General features: G+C 43.4%; 1 protein-coding gene across 7 annotated transcripts; it reads left to right on the top strand.

Moving 5' to 3' along the window:
- Nucleotides 1-10681: 10681 nt before the first annotated feature.
- Nucleotides 10682-16423, top strand: LOC139576099 (glucose-fructose oxidoreductase domain-containing protein 2-like). Of its 7 annotated transcripts, none has more exons than XM_071401767.1 (3): nucleotides 10682-10856; nucleotides 13244-13616; nucleotides 14467-16423. In XM_071401767.1, exons 2-3 carry the CDS (start codon nucleotides 13364-13366, stop codon nucleotides 15381-15383), a joined length of 1170 nt encoding a protein of 389 aa, XP_071257868.1. In that variant the 5' UTR covers nucleotides 10682-10856; nucleotides 13244-13363; the 3' UTR covers nucleotides 15384-16423. The 7 variants fall into 7 exon arrangements, with proteins under 7 accessions (XP_071257868.1, XP_071257867.1, XP_071257874.1 ...); XM_071401766.1 differs by having other exon boundaries at nucleotides 10683-10986; XM_071401772.1 differs by lacking the exon at nucleotides 10682-10856 and adding an exon at nucleotides 10996-11099.
- Nucleotides 16424-17191: the final 768 nt, after the last annotated feature.

Here is a 17191-nt window from a genome sequence, read left to right as displayed (position 1 = left end):
ATCGCCCGGATGGATACCAACTACCGGGAGTCCAACAGCCCAGTTAAACGCCTGGCGATTTGTCTCCGGTAAGCTAAATTATAGTGAATTTTTAAAGCCTTTGATACCGTAATTGATTTATATTAGATATATTTTATGTGCAACCTAGCTAGCTAAAGGGCTCTCTAGTTAATAGCCCCTATGTGACATCAGATTTACTTTCACAGAATGTTCATTAGGACTATAACTTTTCCCAAAGTTGGTTTAAAATCCTTTTTTAATGATGCCATGTTACCAAATGAAAATAAAGTTGTGGTGCCTTCTGCCCTGATGAAGGTGGGCTAGTCTTCTCCAGGACTCCTTGTTGTTCAAGACAGTTAGTCATTCATTAAATTCTTATTGGAATTACTTACACTCTTAAACAAAAGGGTTCCAAAAGTGTCCTTCTGCTTTCCCCATAGGATAACCCTTTGGGGAAAATGTTATACATGGAACCAAAAAGTTTCTTCAAAGGATTCTCCTATGGGGAGAACCCTTTTCGGTTCTAGATAGCACCTTTTTTTCTAAGAGTAGAGTTGGCCTGGGCTACAGTTTATTGATACAGTCATAGACTGAATTGTACTGCTTCAAGGCATTGTTGATGAGTATTACAATATAATTAGTAGAGCATAATAAACTGTAATGAGGTAGGTATATGAGTAGGTAGAATATGTGGGTGGAATTTCAAGTTACACACAATATTGAGAATTATATTTCAGATTCTTGGTGACAGGGGACTCCTACAGGACCATCGGATTCAGCTTCGGAGTTGGACGGTCCACGGTGGCAGGCATTGTCCCCTCTGTGGCACAAGCCATTTGGGACTGTCTGGTTGGTGAATACATGCCTGTCCCCAAGGGGGAAGACTGGAGGGCCATTGCTACCTAGTTCCTGGAGAGGTGGAATTTCCCCAACTGTCTTGGCTCCATTGCTGGGAAACATGTAGTCACCCAGGCTCCACCGACCTCGGGTTCGCAATTCTACAACAAGGGTACATATTTAGTTGTACTCTTGGCTGTTGTAGATGCCATCTACTGTTTCCGTGTCGTCGATGTTGGTGCTTAAGGCAAGGCAAGAGAAGTGATGGGGGGACCCTCCGGGACTCTGCCTTCGGCCAGGCACTTCAGGATGGCACCCTGGAGATTCCACCACCAGCATCACTCCCTGGGGCTGAAGACCTGGGACCCGTTCCCCACGTCTTCGTCGGCGACGAGGCCTTCCCTTGAGACCCAAACTCATGAGGCCCTAAGCTGGACGCCAGCTGCCATTGACAAAGTCTGTAAGGATCTTTAACAAACGAATATCCAGGTAAAGGTTAGTTGTTGAATGCGCCTTTGGGATTCTGGCAGCCTGGTGGAGAATGTATCGGGGAGTGCTTGGTCTTAGCCCCTCAAATGTTGATGCCTGCGTGAAGGCCACGTGTTCTCCACAGCTCTTGACCCGCAGAGGTCATTCCAGGAGCCGCTTCGGGTGGAGACGAGCACGCCAAATGGTCACCTACCTGATGTCACCAGGGCATGTGCCAACAACACCCTCAGACAGGCACTCCAGGTGAGGGAGAAGCTGACCACCTACTTCATCACCAGCAGGTGAAGTCCCATGGCAGTATGCCGTGGAGTGAAACAGCTCTTTGAAGAGCCCCCTAACACCAAGGTTATTTTAAGAACCATCCACCGTTGTCCATAAAATAGCATTTTTCCCCCAGATTACTTTGTCTCATTGTTTCTCTTCATTTGGAAGATATATATAAGTGACATTTGGGAGTAAAGACCACACCTTAAACCCCTTCCCTCTCCCATTAACATCAGTATTATACACACCCGGCATGGTACATCAGATGAGCAGGACCTCTAAGGTTATACGACATAAAGTTAGTATGATAATGGGACAAGTTAACCTAGGGTCCATACAAATAGTACAGTTTATCACCATCTTCACCGCTCTGACAAAATGCAGGTGGAAAAAAACTAATTAGGAAGAGAATGTGTTTTTACTTTCATCTTGTCTTAGATCTGCAAAGGTGTAAGGAAGAAATAAACAGATTAAGTCTAAATGAGATATTAATAAACAAATGAAACTGACTATGAAAACATTAGAATTGAATAAGTATTCAAGTACAGGAAAGAACATGACAGGTATGTGTTGTAAAATTTTACAAAAACTCTTGAAAGAGGTGTATGTGTGCATGTAAAAATACAACAATTAATGTGTAGCCTGTAATCTGTAAGAGAACAAAAAGAAAAAGAGCATGTATTTTTGGCACAACTGCAGACAGATACAGGGACTACTCATAAAGCCTAGACGTAGTAAGGAACTTCAGACATGGCCATAAAGAGAGAAAGGGCAGGGCACTGGAGATCTGAGGGACAGAGAGGAGTGGAGGAGATGTGTGTGTGTCTGAAAAAACGAAAAGTGAATGTGTAGCCACAATAAAGGTAAACACACATTTCACCTTTAGTCTTGTAAAAGAACAAGAGAATCTGAATTCTCCAGTGTCAGTTTTCATGCAATCTATGTACAACTAATAATGAATGCTATCCTAAGTATTGAGAAACGATTTACTTTATGAATTCCATGAATTTTATACTAAAAAAGCCTACTAACAAGGAATATGGACAGTTGGAAAATCTCAATTGAGGACAGTTGGAATATCTCAGCTCCATTTTCTTGATTACTTGTGTCCTCTCTCCTCACCTCCTGCTCAAAACCCATTGGAGGAGAAAGTCAAAACAACAACCAGACAAGTCTCCTCTTCCTGTCCTTCCTGTGAGCTGGTCGGCTAAATTGACTATCTCTGGAAGGGAAGAGAAAAACAACACATACAAGCATTACATAATAACACCATAAAATGTGAGATTCATGATAACTAAATACTACTTGTATAGTGTAGTTAGTGGCATAAATATTGGCACAGTGTGGTAAAGTTGGTCATTCTTGCCGTTTACTCATGGAATTTGTATTTTAGATCAAAATATGAATATGACAGGCAAATATTTAGACAGCAAATTGTTTTAGGATATTTTCTAACCCAGAAACAACAGCTATACATTTGCCTCAAGTTAATCCTTTGATCTGAAATACCAATTAGCCTACATGAGTATACTGTAAAAATGACCTACTTAACTGTCACAATACTTATGACACTACCTGTGTAGTGGAGAAAAAAAACATAACATTGAACTCTGCTTCGAAAAGCAGCTAAAGAATTTTAACCTTGATTGCTGCTTTTCTTTGCTGCGGCAGCCACTTCAGGGTTGGCAACATGCTCATGGCAAAGAGGGTATCTTCATCCTCCTAAATGTGAGGATCAGTTTGGGCTGCATCCCTCTCGATGGCTTGGAGGAGACTCTGCTGAAATTAGTTGAGTGGATCTGGGGGCTGGTACCTCCGATGGCGCCTGGTGTGGCGTTGTTCCTCTTCATTTCTCCATGTTTCTCTCCTCGGCCACATCCTGTTCAAGGTCCTCAGTGGTCAAAATAATCTCAGGAGGTCCTAGATGAAGCTGCTGACTCAGACCTCTTCTTCTCTTCCTCTGCCCTTCTCCCTCTCTGATACCTGTCCCCGAGTCCTCTTCACTTCCCCCCCAGTCTTCTTCTACATAGACATGACCATGATAAGCCAAACCATCACCTAGCATAACTATAGTTATTAGATAGCTATCATGGAAATGTCACCTACTGTACAGACACAGTTATCTGACCAAATTATCAGGGGAAGTATCTACCATCATTTCTATTAATCTGACATACACACTCACTCTCTCACACTCTCTCACATACACTCTTTAAAACATGATTATTTGGGGCAGGAACTATCATAATAAAGCACTGCGTTGCTTAATCTTGGACAGGTCACAGTTGTAAATGAGAACTTGTTCTCAACTAGCTTACCTGGTTAAATAAAAGGTGAAATAAATACAAAATTGAAAAAAATATATATTACTATTTATTTCACACACAACTCATAGCCACATCTAATAAAAGCTCACTACCAAACGGACCTGGTAATCCTACTATCGTGGACACTAACTCCAAGCAGCATTTTTTGTGTTTATGTCCCTGTAGCTATCAGCAGTTGTGTCAAAAAGCCGGTTTTGAGGATACTGCGAAAATGATTCTCTCCATGTGTCCAACCGCATTCGACCGTCTGGCAAAATATACTGCATCAGTATAGTTGCCTAGCTGCGCAAAATGTTACGCAGCACTGAGGCAATGACCCAGTCGGTATGTTCGAAGCGTAATCCGTTCGTAACCCCCCCCCGCTCCGCAGCGAACAGAAATACTATTTCGGTGACGCTCCCAATCCATCAAGACCCATATCTCACGCCATTGGCCGTTCGATAGCCAATGGGGTCTCAGCAACGCTTCTACCGCCGCGTCCGAGGAGAATCAGTCTGCATCCCTCGTCCAAGTAGCTAACTAGCTACCGTCCGGGTCCAAAAGTGAGCTAAATAACATGCTATATGTAAATTGAGCAAACTCGCTAACGAATTAGATAGGATTACGAGTAGAATTTCTGGTTTTTAGATACAAAAACTACAGTTATGCTGGTGATGGACTGCCTCTCTCTCCTCCCACTCTGTCTGTATAAAGTTAGTTGCGTTGTGTCCTTCTGCCATGTTCCCTAACACGGAACCCATGCACAATTCTGCTTCTATAAACCAATGAGGAGATGGGAGAGGCAGCGCGATCTGCGTCAGAAATAGGAATGACTTCTATTTTAGCCCTTGGCAAAGCAGACGCTAGTTGGCGCGCGCGAGCAGTGTGGGTGCAATAATTGAATAACATAGATTCCTACATTTATTTTGCAATGCTCGCGCACGCGACGCGAGCGGTGTAGTCAGGGTATAAGGCAATGTTTTTTATTTATTTAACTAGGCAAGTCAGTTAATATTAAATTCTTATTTACAATGACTGCCTACCCCGGCCAAACCCTAACCCGGACGACGCTGGGCCAATTGTGCGCTGCCCTATGGGACTTCCAAACATGGCTGGTTGTAAATACAGCCTGGAATCTAACCAGGGTCTGTAGTGAAGCCTCTAGTACTGAGATACAGTGCATTATAGACCACTGCGCCACTTGGGAGCCCAAGGCAAGAGGTTGATAACAATGATGTGCATATGTCTGTTTAATAAAGCGGAATTGCTGATTATCAGTTGATAAAAATAAAGACCTTGTCTTTTACTACTAAACTTCCTGGTTTTGAATATATGAAAACGTTAATTATCTGCCAATCAGCTGTCCCCTGTGTCTTCCCTTCAGAAGGGTACTTGTGTGAGAAGAAACCTATTGGGGAGAGAGGTAGGTGAAGGCTCAGTAATTGATGAAAATAGTTAGAAAATTGTCTAGGATTTGATACCCATCATTACAATGGACTTGTATATAATGTAAAATATTACAATAGCTTTTGGTTGATAGGCAAGTCGAAGAGCGCTCGCTTGTACATCACTTCAGAGGTAATTCACCTCTAAGAGAGTGCTCTCTATAGGCCTACTTGCAGGGGACTTAGCGAATTGGGGGCCTGTTTAAAAAAAATGCTGCTGAGGGGCCCCACTAACCCAAAATTGAACAAAAATTTGATTGTGGGGGGTAGAGGCAGTTTATAAGGTAAAGGTAGAGGAGTGAAATGATATGCTGTATTTGTGATTTTCTTCCAGAATGGATTTCTTGACAAGTATCTTTTTAAATTAAGAGAGAGCGCTTTCAAAAGGAGTCGTAGGGCAGAGGTGGAGGAGTATATCGAAAGCTACATCAGTGACCTTGATGGGTCATATGTCTGCAAAAGTCGAAATACACAACCCCTTAATTTTTACTGTGAATGACACAAGGCAAGAGGAAAGTCGACATGGCAGCCACAGGACACCACAGCAAACGGTATGGTCTATGTGTCCATTGACATCAACCATGGGCCCACTTCAAAAGTGTGTATCATCAGAAAGATGCTGGAGCACAAGGGCCATGAGAATTCCCACTCTGAGAATGTGACAAACCGCATCCACCTAGACCTGGTCACATATATTGAGATCTTGTCTCTTCAATGCAATGCATGCCACAAAATTGCCAACAGTACCATGAACTGGGCAAAGAGCAGGGGGTACACTGACATGGCGGACAGGAGATTCATCCCATCTCTCAGGGAAATCCTGTACCTAAATAATCAAATGAAGACCCTGGACAGGCATCATGAAAACAACTCCTGGAGTGTTGACTTGCGTGTGAAACCAGACCTTAAGAGTGAGACATTATACTATCAGCCTCTGCAGAGCAACAGATCAACCACTGACACTCATACTTCAAAAGGCAGAAAATATTGCAGTGTGGGAAGAATCTACTTTTTATGGATGCTTCATATTCTGGTATGGCAATAATGTGAAACCTAAACTTCAAAAATATATACAGTTGAAGTCAGAAGTTTACATACACCTTAGCCAAATACATTTAAACTCAGCTTTTCACAATTCCTGACATTTAATCCAAGTAAAAATTCCCTGTCTTGGGTCAGTTAGGATCACCACTTTATTTTAAGAATGTGAATTGTCAGAATAATAGTAGAGAGAATGATTAATTTCAGCTTTTATTTCTTTCATCACATTCCCAGTGGGTCAGAAGTTTACATACACTCAATAAGTATTTGGTAGCATTTCCTTTAAATTGTTTGACTTGGTTCAAACGTTTTGGGTAGCCTTCCACAAGCTTCCCACAATAAGTTGGGTGAATTTTGGCCCATTCCTCCTGACAGATCTGGTGTAACTGAGTCAGGTTTGTAGGCCTCCTTGCTCACACACGCTTTTTCAGTTCTGCCCACACATTTTCTATAGGATTGAGGTCTGTGCTTTGTGATGGCCACTCCAATACCTTGACTTTGTTGTCCTTAAGCCATTTTGCCACAACTTTGGAAGTATGCTTGGGGTCATTGTCCATTTGGAAGACCCAATTGCAAACAAGCTTTAACTTCCTGACTGATGTTTTAAAATGTTGCTTAAATATATCCACATAATTTTGCTTCTTCATGATGCCATCCTGTCTGTGAAGTGCACCAGTCCCTCCTGCAGCAAAGCACCCCCACAACATGATACTGCCACCCGTGCTTCACGGTTGGGATGGTGTTCTTCGGCTTGCAAGCCTCCAAGTATTTAAATCACTAATATAGTCTAATAATTTATCCGTGGAGCTAAAATCCTCTGGTGACACAGAAATGGGAACTTGTATCGTCTGCGTAGCAGTGAAAATTAATGCTGTGCTTTATTATAACGCGGTCAAGGGGTAACACATATAAACTGGGGTGCCGTTCCCTGTCACAGTTACATGGCAATGCCTTGCCTGTCCTTTGTTTGGTTTTTACATTCCAATTGATGTGCTAATCTGATGCTTATCTGAAAAAAGAGAAAGGGGCAGGGCAGTAAAAAAACAAAAAAGACTTTCCTGTGTTTTATATACAACGAGTGTACAAAACATTAGGAACACCTGCTCTTTCCATGACAGACTGACCAGGTGAATCCAAGTGAAAGATATGATCCTTTATTGATGTAACCTGATAAATCCACTTCAATCAGTGCAGAAGAAGGGGAGGAGACAGGTTAAAGAAGGATTTTTAAGCCTTCAGACATGGATTGTGTATGTGTACCATTCAGAGGGTGACTGGGCAAGACTAAAGATTCAAGTGCCTTTGAACGGGTATGGTAGTAGGATCCAGGCCACCGGTTTGAGTGTGTCAAGTACTGCAACGCTGCTTGGTTTTTCACACGCAACAGTTTCCCCTGTGTATCAAGAATGGTCCGCCATCCAAAGGACATCCAGCCAACTATTTATTTTAATTTTATTTCACCTTTATTTAACCAGGTAGGCCAGTTGAGAACAAGTTCTCATTTACAACTGCGAGAATAAAGAACAAACAAAGCACTGCGACAAAAACAACACATAAACAAACGTACAGTCAATAACACAAAAGAAAAGTAAAATAGAAAAATCTATGTACAGTGTGTGCAAATGTAGAAGAGTAGGGAGGTAGGCAATAAATAGGCCCCAGAGGTAAAAAATAATTACAATTTAGCATTAATACTGAAGTGATAGATGTGCAGATGATGTGCAAGTAGAGATACTGGGGTGCAAAAGAGCAAGAGGGTAAGTAATAATATGGGGATGAGGTAGTCGGGTGTGCTATTTACAGATTGGCTGTGTACAGGTACAGTGATCGGTAAGCTGCTCTGACAGCTGATGCTTAAAGTTAGAGAGGGAGATTAAGGCCCCAGCTTCAGTGATTTTTGCAATTCGTTCCAGTCATTGGCAGCAGAGAACTGGAAGGAAAGGCGGCCAAAGGAAGTGTTGGCTTTGGGGATGACCAGTGCAATATACCTGCTGGAGCGTGTGCTACAGGTGGGTGTTGCTATGGTGACCAGTGAACTGAGATAAGGCGGGGCTTTACCTAGCAAAGACTTATAGATGACCTGGAGCCAGTGGGTTTGGCGATGGACATGTAGTGAGGGCCAGCCAACGAGAGCATACAGGTCACAGTGGGGGGTAGTATATGGGGCTTTGGTGATCTACAAGTCTCTGCTAGGTAAAGCCCCGCCTTATCTCAGCTCACTGGTCACCATAGCAGCACGCACTCCAGCAGGTATATCAAATCAAATCAAATGTATTTATATAGACCTTCTTACATCAGCTGATATCTCAAAGTGCTGTACAGAAACCCAGCCTAAAACCCCAAACAGCAAGCAATGCAGGTGTAGAAGCACGGTGGCTAGGAAAAGCTCCCTAGAAAGGATAAAACCTAGAAAGAAACCTAGAGAGGAACCAGGCTATGAGGGGTGGCCAGTCCTCTTCTGGCTGTGCCGGGTGGAGATTATAACAGAACATGGCCAAGATGTTCAAATGTTCATAAATGACCAGCATGGTCAAATAATAATAATCACAGTAGTTGTCGAGGGTGCAGCAAGTCAGCACCTCAGGAGTAAATGTCAGTTGGCTTTTCATAGCCGATCATTAAGAGTATCTCTACCGCTCCTGCTGTCTCTAGAGAGTTGAATATCTCACTGGTCACCCCCAAAGCCAATTCCTCCATTGGTCATCTTTCCTTCAAGTTCTCTGCTGCCAATGACTGCAAATATCTCTGAAGCTAGAAACACTTATCTCCCTCACTAGCTTTAAGCACCAGCTGTTAGAGCAGCTCACAGATTACTGCACCTGTACATAGCCTATCTATAATTTAGCCCAAACAACTACCTCTTCCCCTACAGTATTTATTTATTTTGCTTGTTTGCACCCCATTATTTATATTTCTACTTTGCACATTCTTCCACTGCAAATCTATCATTCCAGTGTTTTACTTGCTATATTGTATTTACCTCGCCACCATGGCCTTTTTTTTTGCCTTTACCTCCCTTATCTCACCTCATTTGCTCACATTGTATATAGACTTATTTTCCACTGTATTATTGACTGTATGTTTTGTTTATTCCATGTGTAACTCTGTGTTGTTGTATGTGTCGAATTGCTATGCTTTATCTTGGCCAGGTTGCAGTTGCAAATGAGAACTTGTTCTCAACTAGCCTACCTGGTTAAATAAAGGTGAAATAAAAAAACTCATGAGCTTAGTTCAACTGTCACACCCCATCAGAACCCAAAGTACAAGCTTGTTTTACTCCAACGTTTGTAAACAAAGTAAATGTAGACAAACACTATATAACCTCTAAACATGGTTAAAACTATAATTTTGATATCATGGATGGTCAGTCCTTGCATCCATAGCGCCATCTATGAATCTGAGATCAGTTATATTTCTCCAGGCCCATCCCTCAGATTATCACCCTACCAGGGGCGGGTAGGACGCTATGTTATTGTTTCTACTGCTGATTGACGTTAAAACAGGTATTGGAATTTAAAAAAATATATATATATTTTTTTTTTATTTAACCTTTTTTTAACTAGGCAAGTCACTTAAGAACAAATTCGTATTTACAATGACGGCCTATCCGTCATTGATGGAAACATAACTGTAAAAATGGTATTAATATAATAACTAATACTTTTGTTTGCATGCCATGCATTACAATATTTCTGAATTAACATTTACCATTAGGTCGATTACCTATTACCTTTCATGATACTGGTGCGTGCTGTTTTATATGTAACGACATGCACACGTTATTGGAATAAAAGTGTACAGACATGTTGTAATTTCAGGGTAACACATCGACAGATAAATTATAGTAACTAGCTACTTTACTGAGTTGTCTTTCACTTTCTTCCAGTGTAAATTACAGCTCAGTCTGTCAAAGTCGCCAGGTTTTTTTTCTTGATTTCATGAAGAGCAACGTGGCATACCAATGTGTGTATGTCTTTGACAATGTCAATGATGCAACTTAAACTATTTTTGTATCTGAAAACAAGCAATTATACTCGTAAACCATATCTATTTCGTTAGCTAGCTTGCTTCATTTACATGTAACGTAGCATTTAACTCGCTGTCAGTCATTCGAACTAGCTGGTTGGACCCGGCACTGCTGCAGGCAGACTGCTTCTCCTCGAACGCGGAGGTGAAAGCGTTGCTGAGAGCCCATTGGCTATCGAACGGCCAATGGCGTGGGTCTTGATGGCTTGGGCGCTTCCCCCTCTCCTCGAAACCAGTCCGGGCGTTGCTCAGATGGGCGTGACTGGAATTGTGTCTCTCGGACAACACTGCGCAGACGCATCAGGACAACTTCGTGAAGAAAGACGGATGCTGGGCGAACGCGGATGCCCAAAGTGAACCTCGAAAAGTCAACTGTGGACAGAATACAGAAGTGTGAATAAATTGAGTCTTGCTCTGATATCATGAACTTTTGACCTGAATGTGAATGGTGAGTCTCGCTGCCACAGATTAAACGACCACCGGGAGTCTGACCGAGGCGGGGGACGTCATCACGTCAGTAGGTACACGGCATAGCCTCCTAACAATCGGCGGAGCAAAAGTCATCGAGCTAAACGAAGGTACCCTAACTGACCACCAAAATATATCCTAGTCACAAGAGTGGTTATAAAGATCTCATCGATTTTCAAAATCCTTATCCAGGACCCCTGGGCTTCTGCCTCCCCAGCCACTGGTTAGTTAATGTTAGCTAGTAAGCTAACCTATCTATACTCAACAAAAATAAACGCAACAATTAACGATTTTACCGAGTTACAGTTCATATAAGGAAAATCTATTGAAATAAATTAGGACTTAATCTATTAATTTCACTTGACTGGGGATACAGATATGCATCCGTTGGTCACAGAACTTAAAGAAAAAGGTAGGAGCGTGGATCAGAAAACCAGTCAGTATTTGGTGTGACCACCATTTCCCTCATGCAGCAAGATACATCACCTTCACATAGAGTTGATGAGGCTGGGGATTGTGGAATGTTGTCCCACTCTTCAATTGCTGTGCGAAGTTTCTGATATTGTCGGGAACTGGAACACGCTGTCATACACATCGATCCAGAGAATCCCAAATGTGCTCAATGACTGACATGTCTGGTGAGTATTTAGGCCATGGAAGAATTGGGACATTTTCAGCTTCCAGGAATTGTGCATAGATCCTTGCCATTATCATGCTAAAACATGAGGTGATGTCGGCAGATGAATAGCAGGACAATGGGCCTAAGGATCCTGTCACAGTATCTCTGTGCATTCAAATTGCTATTGATAAAATGCTATTGTGTTTGTTGTCCGTAGCCTATTCTTGCCCATACCATAACCCCACCATGGGGCACTGCGTTTACAACGTTGACATCAGCAAACCGCTTGCCCACACAACACCTCTGCGGTTGTGAGGCCGGTTGGACATACTGCCAAATTCTCTAAAATGACATTTGAGTCAGCTTATGGTAGAGAAATGAGCTTTCAATTCTCTGGCAACAGCTCTGGTGGACATTCCTGCAGTCAGCATGCCAATTGCACGCTCCCTCAACTTGTGGCATTGTTATGACAACTGCACATTTTAGTGGCCTTTTATTGTCCCCAGCACACGGTGCACCTGTGTAATAATCATGTCTAATCAGCTTCTTGATATGCCACACCTGTCAGGTGGATGGATTATCTTGGAAAAGGAGAAATCCTCACTAACAGGGATTTAAACAAATTTGTGCCCAAAATGTGTACCTGTACACAGCCAATCTGAGTTTTGATAAGATCCCCGCACTCGGTCTGAACATTAACATGCATCGCATTCGGTAAGGTTTTGGAAGCATATGGACCTCATTTTTCATATAGGCGAGAAATACTTTTCAGAAAACAAAAGGTTACATTTATACACACCTTGATAGGGTTAGTGCTCCCACACTGCCATATCTCAATGTTACAGCACTTGTTTACGGAAAACAGACTGAAGACAAAGGCGACCACCTGTGCTAATTAGCAATCTCACATGCTCCGAACACTTGTGTGTAAACAACTTGACATGTAGTTTGGTAGAATGGAAGCACCCATAGCTGTATGGAACTGTGCAAAACTGCTACAGTAAGTGTATCTTCTTTATCTGAAGGATTGTTTCTCGCTGATGAGAGAAGGGCCATATCACAAGCGATGATTTGACGTTTCCAAACGTTAAAACACAGCATCGGGGTTGAAGTTCACACAAGGCAGACGGGGAAAGCTGACGGCTGAGAACTGTAGGGAGTTTGAGAGCTATGGTTCTGCTTATGTCACACATGCATAAGTAGCAGTCTTTGCTGTTCTGTAGTGTAAACTACTTGGTTATCAGCCATAGAACCATAGGTATGAATATCAAATAGTTTTAGAGAATAAGTTTCAACTAACCTGGCATTGACGACACTATCCTTATTCTCGATTCGGCCAAACATGTATCTTCTAAAATGTCCAGTTGCAGGTGGTGCGTTTTGAATTTCGAAAATTCTCCATTGTTAAAATGAATAAATGTTTTTCTTCAACAATATGTTCTCTCACTGATCGAGACATGAGTGTCATTGTGACATGCAACACTTTGGGGTGGACCCATCTATCTCAATCAATACCAGGTTAGTTGAAAAACCTCTGGGAACATTTTTTATAGGCAAACCTGTAACTCGCAGTAATGGATACCAAAAATCTTTGTAAGACCAGATGTGATTTAACCAATCTGTAGATAGTTGGACAGAGGAGCAGGTAGTCGTAGACATTCAAAATCGTGCAATACATGTAAAAGTAAAACAACGTTTAGTCTCCATTCTACATAATAATAATTCTAAAACATTTTCTGTGTTGCCAGGCAATAGCATACAGCAGACACTACCATTGTGAGAGAAGAGTGGTGGTAGTAGGACAACGTTGGGATGCTTGCGTGTCTGTGTGGTGCAGACCAAACATACAGTGAAGAGGAGTGGCAGCAATGTTGCCTGGTGTTGGTGTGTTTGGCACAGGGAGTACGGCACGGATGCTAGTTCCATTGCTACGGGGGGAAGGGTTTGAGGTACGTGCCCTCTGGGGGAGGAGCGAGGAGGAGGCACGATCCCTGGCGCAGGAGTTGGGCATTCCGTTTCACACCAGCCAATCAGACGATGTCTTATTGCACCCTGATGTTGACCTGGTCTGCATCTACATCTCACCCCCACTCACACGGCAGATTGCCGTCAAAGCTCTGGGTAAGACAACACAAATGCACGCACGCACGCTTGTACACACACACACAGTTGGGTTCTATGGTGTCCAGCCCCACCCAGGAGTGTGGCAGACTGGGGCTCTTTCCTGCTCCTGCCCCGTGGGAGAGTGTGGGTAATCACAGTAACAATCCCAGTGTTTACACCACAAACGTTGGCACAATGCCTACACAACACTCAGCAAACACAAAATACTCTTATTGTGCTTTCATAGCACACAAGTAATTGACGAGGCCGTAGGGAAGCAATGCTTCCGCAAACTTACATAAACAGTACAGTCTCTGAACACTGATACTGGCTGCATTCCTCTTCTAATCTGTCTGGACTCATACCTCGCATACCTCTCCCCCCCCCCATCTCTCTCCCTCTCCATGGCTGAGGCTCTTTCACTGTATTCTGATTGATTTACAATAGTTGCCAATAAACTTTAACTGAATCGTGAGTTTTGAGGTACTAGTAGGTTATGTCAGAGGAGGTGAATTGACTGTCTTATCTGGGTGAATTCCTGAGTGTTGACCGTAGCTTCCTGCTTTAGTTCCTGCTTCCTGAGAGTGTCTCCACCAACCGGCAGGTCCCTCCCTGCTCTGGGGGAGGGACGTGCTCTTTGTGTGTGTGTGTGCGCGGCAGAGGGGTCTGGACAGTATGTTCTTCCTCCTTCTGTGTCGGTTGATTGTTGGAACCCCTTAGTTGGGTGGGGCTTTAAGGTCAGGGATGAGGTTATATTTGCATATAGACACACACACAGTTAATAAATAGTGCCACAACCTACATACACACATGGTGGATGTTGAAGCATAGAGGTGCTTTCAGGAACATCTCTCTCTTTCTCTCTCAGGGATAGGTAAGAATGTGGTATGTGAGAAGGCTGCTACCGCTGTGGACGCGTTCAAGATGGTGACTGCGGCGCGGTACTACCCCCAGTTGCTGAGCATTGTGGGTAATGCTCTGCGCTTCCTCCCAGCATTCGTAGCAATGCGGCAGCTGCTGGCAGAGGGATACGTGGGTGAGCTGCAGGTGTGTGACGCCCGTGTCTATGGCCCCAGTCTGCTCGATCAATCATACGGCTGGACCTGCGAGGAGCTGATGGGGGGTGGCGGGCTCCACACAGTTGGCTCTACCCTCGTGGACCTGCTGAGTCACCTGACGGGAGCACGGGCGATACGGGTGCATGGCCTTCTCCGGACGTTTGTGCGGCAGAATGGAGCGATCCGCGGGATCCGCCGCGTCACCAGTGATGACTTCTGTTTCTTCCAGATGCTGATGGGAGGGTCTGGTTCTGGACGAGGGACTGGGACTGGGTCAGGAGTGTGCTGCACTGTGACTCTGAACTTCAACATGCCGGGGGCCTTTGTCCACGAGGTGATGGTTGTTGGGTCAGCAGGGAGGCTGATTGCCAGGGGGACAGAGCTGTATGGGCAGCGAAATGGAGGGAACGGGGAGGAGCTGCTGCTAGGGGACAGCGAAGGGACAGGACAAGAGGTCAAGGATGTCCCCCTGCCACACCTGCGGGGGCTAGGCTCCATGGTTAAGGCTCTAAAAGATGCTTTCCAGGCACAGGAAGAGCGTCGGTCGTGGGTGCGGGGGCCAGTTGCCATGGCGTCGACGTTTGAGGATGGGCTGTACGTGCAGACGGTGGTGGAGGCAGTGAAACGGTCAAGCCGCAGCGGAGAGTGGGAAAGTGTGGAGGTCATGACACAGGAACCAGATCCCAACCAAAACCTCTGTGAGGCGCTGCAGAGAAACAAGAACTGAATACTCGTTTATATATACACACACTAATATAAATGACCTTCAGACAGCCTGTCCTGAGGAGACTGTCCCCTATCAACCACTACCCTGTGTCTGGCGTCCTCTTCCGTGCATCAGGGCCACACTCAAAGCCACAGCATCCTGTCCTGCAAGAACCCACAGCCAGGCAGACTGGTGGGCACACCTTCTACTTGATGTGAACTCTTCTTCTCAGCAGAGTTTGTGTGTGCATGCCTGTGTGCGTTTTTAAAATTTTCCAGCCAATCCGACCCTAGTTCCCCTTACCCACACACATTCCTGTCAAATCAGTGAACACCTTGGAGGAAGTGTTAAGTATTCACACTACAGTTTCTCACTGTGCCTCACTACTTCTGCTGATGTAAGAAATGTTTGGAGTTGTTTACATATGTCACAGATGAAATGTAGGATTATCTCTTATACATGTGTATTATACACAAACTGTTACTTTTAAAGAGTAAATTACTAACTCAAGAATTTCATAACAAATCTAACTTTACTACTTCTCGTAGAGTTTACAAGAAGATGCGTATCATCAGACTGCCATCACAGCAGAGTTACTCATATGCAACCGCCCTTGACTTTCAGTTATTATTTGATGTATGTTTTTGTATATTTTATTATATTGATTGTTGATCCCATGTTCCATATCAGCATCTCCTGCACTGCTAAAATGCTACTACAACCTCTGTGCTGTGTACAAGCCTGTGAATAGAATGTGTCTGACTATATGGTGGAAAGACTACTGTATTTATTACATTTTTACTTTTGCGTTTTACTAAGAAAATGCTATGTTTTTTTATTTAAGTAGTATGTGTTCAGGAAGTGGAAATTAGTCTAAGCTATAAGAAGTTTGTTAATGGATATTTATATTTTGTGTTTTTAAGTTATCATTTCAGTTTTACTTGGTGTTATCACTGTTACACACAATACCTGTGATTTTGTTTTCAGTGGGGGGGACAGAGGCTGTGAAAACATACTGTGCACTCATGTTACTTCCCAAGTTAATAAATATCTCAGTCTTATTGCTGCCTCCGTGCGTGTTTAATTTACTCAGAAGTGAGGATTATCAAAAATTACTGATAAAATGTAAATGTCTTCCAGTAGTGTAAAGTAATCCATATAACACAATGTTAATTGAATTATGGCGCCAATCTTCCCCTAGGAATTGGGGTCTCATTCAAATGTTGGATGTACAATTAGACCGACCAAAAGTGCACTGCATCACAATGTTGCTAATTTAGACGAGATGGGGGTTTCAATACTCTGCTGCAGGCTTTCGATGAAGACTGCAAATACGATAGGTGGAAGCAAAACGCCTGTTAGTGTGTCATTTTCCAGCATTCAAGCAACTCGCAACCACTTAGGTACCATGCATACGCTACACGATTTTGTCATGTTCTGCCGTTCCAGACATTTTCATGATGGGGTAAATTCCTCTGAATTTGGCCTAGGATCATATGAACTTGGGCAAGGATCAGAACATCCGGGACTCGTGTAGTTTGAGCGGGTCAAGGACTCACTGATGACGGTTGTTCTGTTCGCCAGACCCCTGTCAGATGTCCCGAAAATGTGACATGTCAGCAATTTCGGTTGTGCATTTTGTTGCATAAGCAGTGCTATGACGCGATTGCTGCCAATTTTCAGCTTGTGACACCAAAATCAAAGACAAAGTATGAAGCTAAAACTGCTTTTCCAATCGAAATCCCTGATCACACGTAGGCGACGTTGGCTAACTAAGCGCATGTGCACAAATACATAATCGGGTCTAACAGTCGACTCCCAGTGACTTT

The sequence above is a fragment of the Salvelinus alpinus genome, chromosome 5 (assembly GCF_045679555.1).
Source record: "Salvelinus alpinus chromosome 5, SLU_Salpinus.1, whole genome shotgun sequence".
NCBI lineage: Eukaryota > Metazoa > Chordata > Actinopteri > Salmoniformes > Salmonidae > Salvelinus > Salvelinus alpinus.
This window is presented reverse-complemented; position numbering and strand designations above follow the sequence as displayed.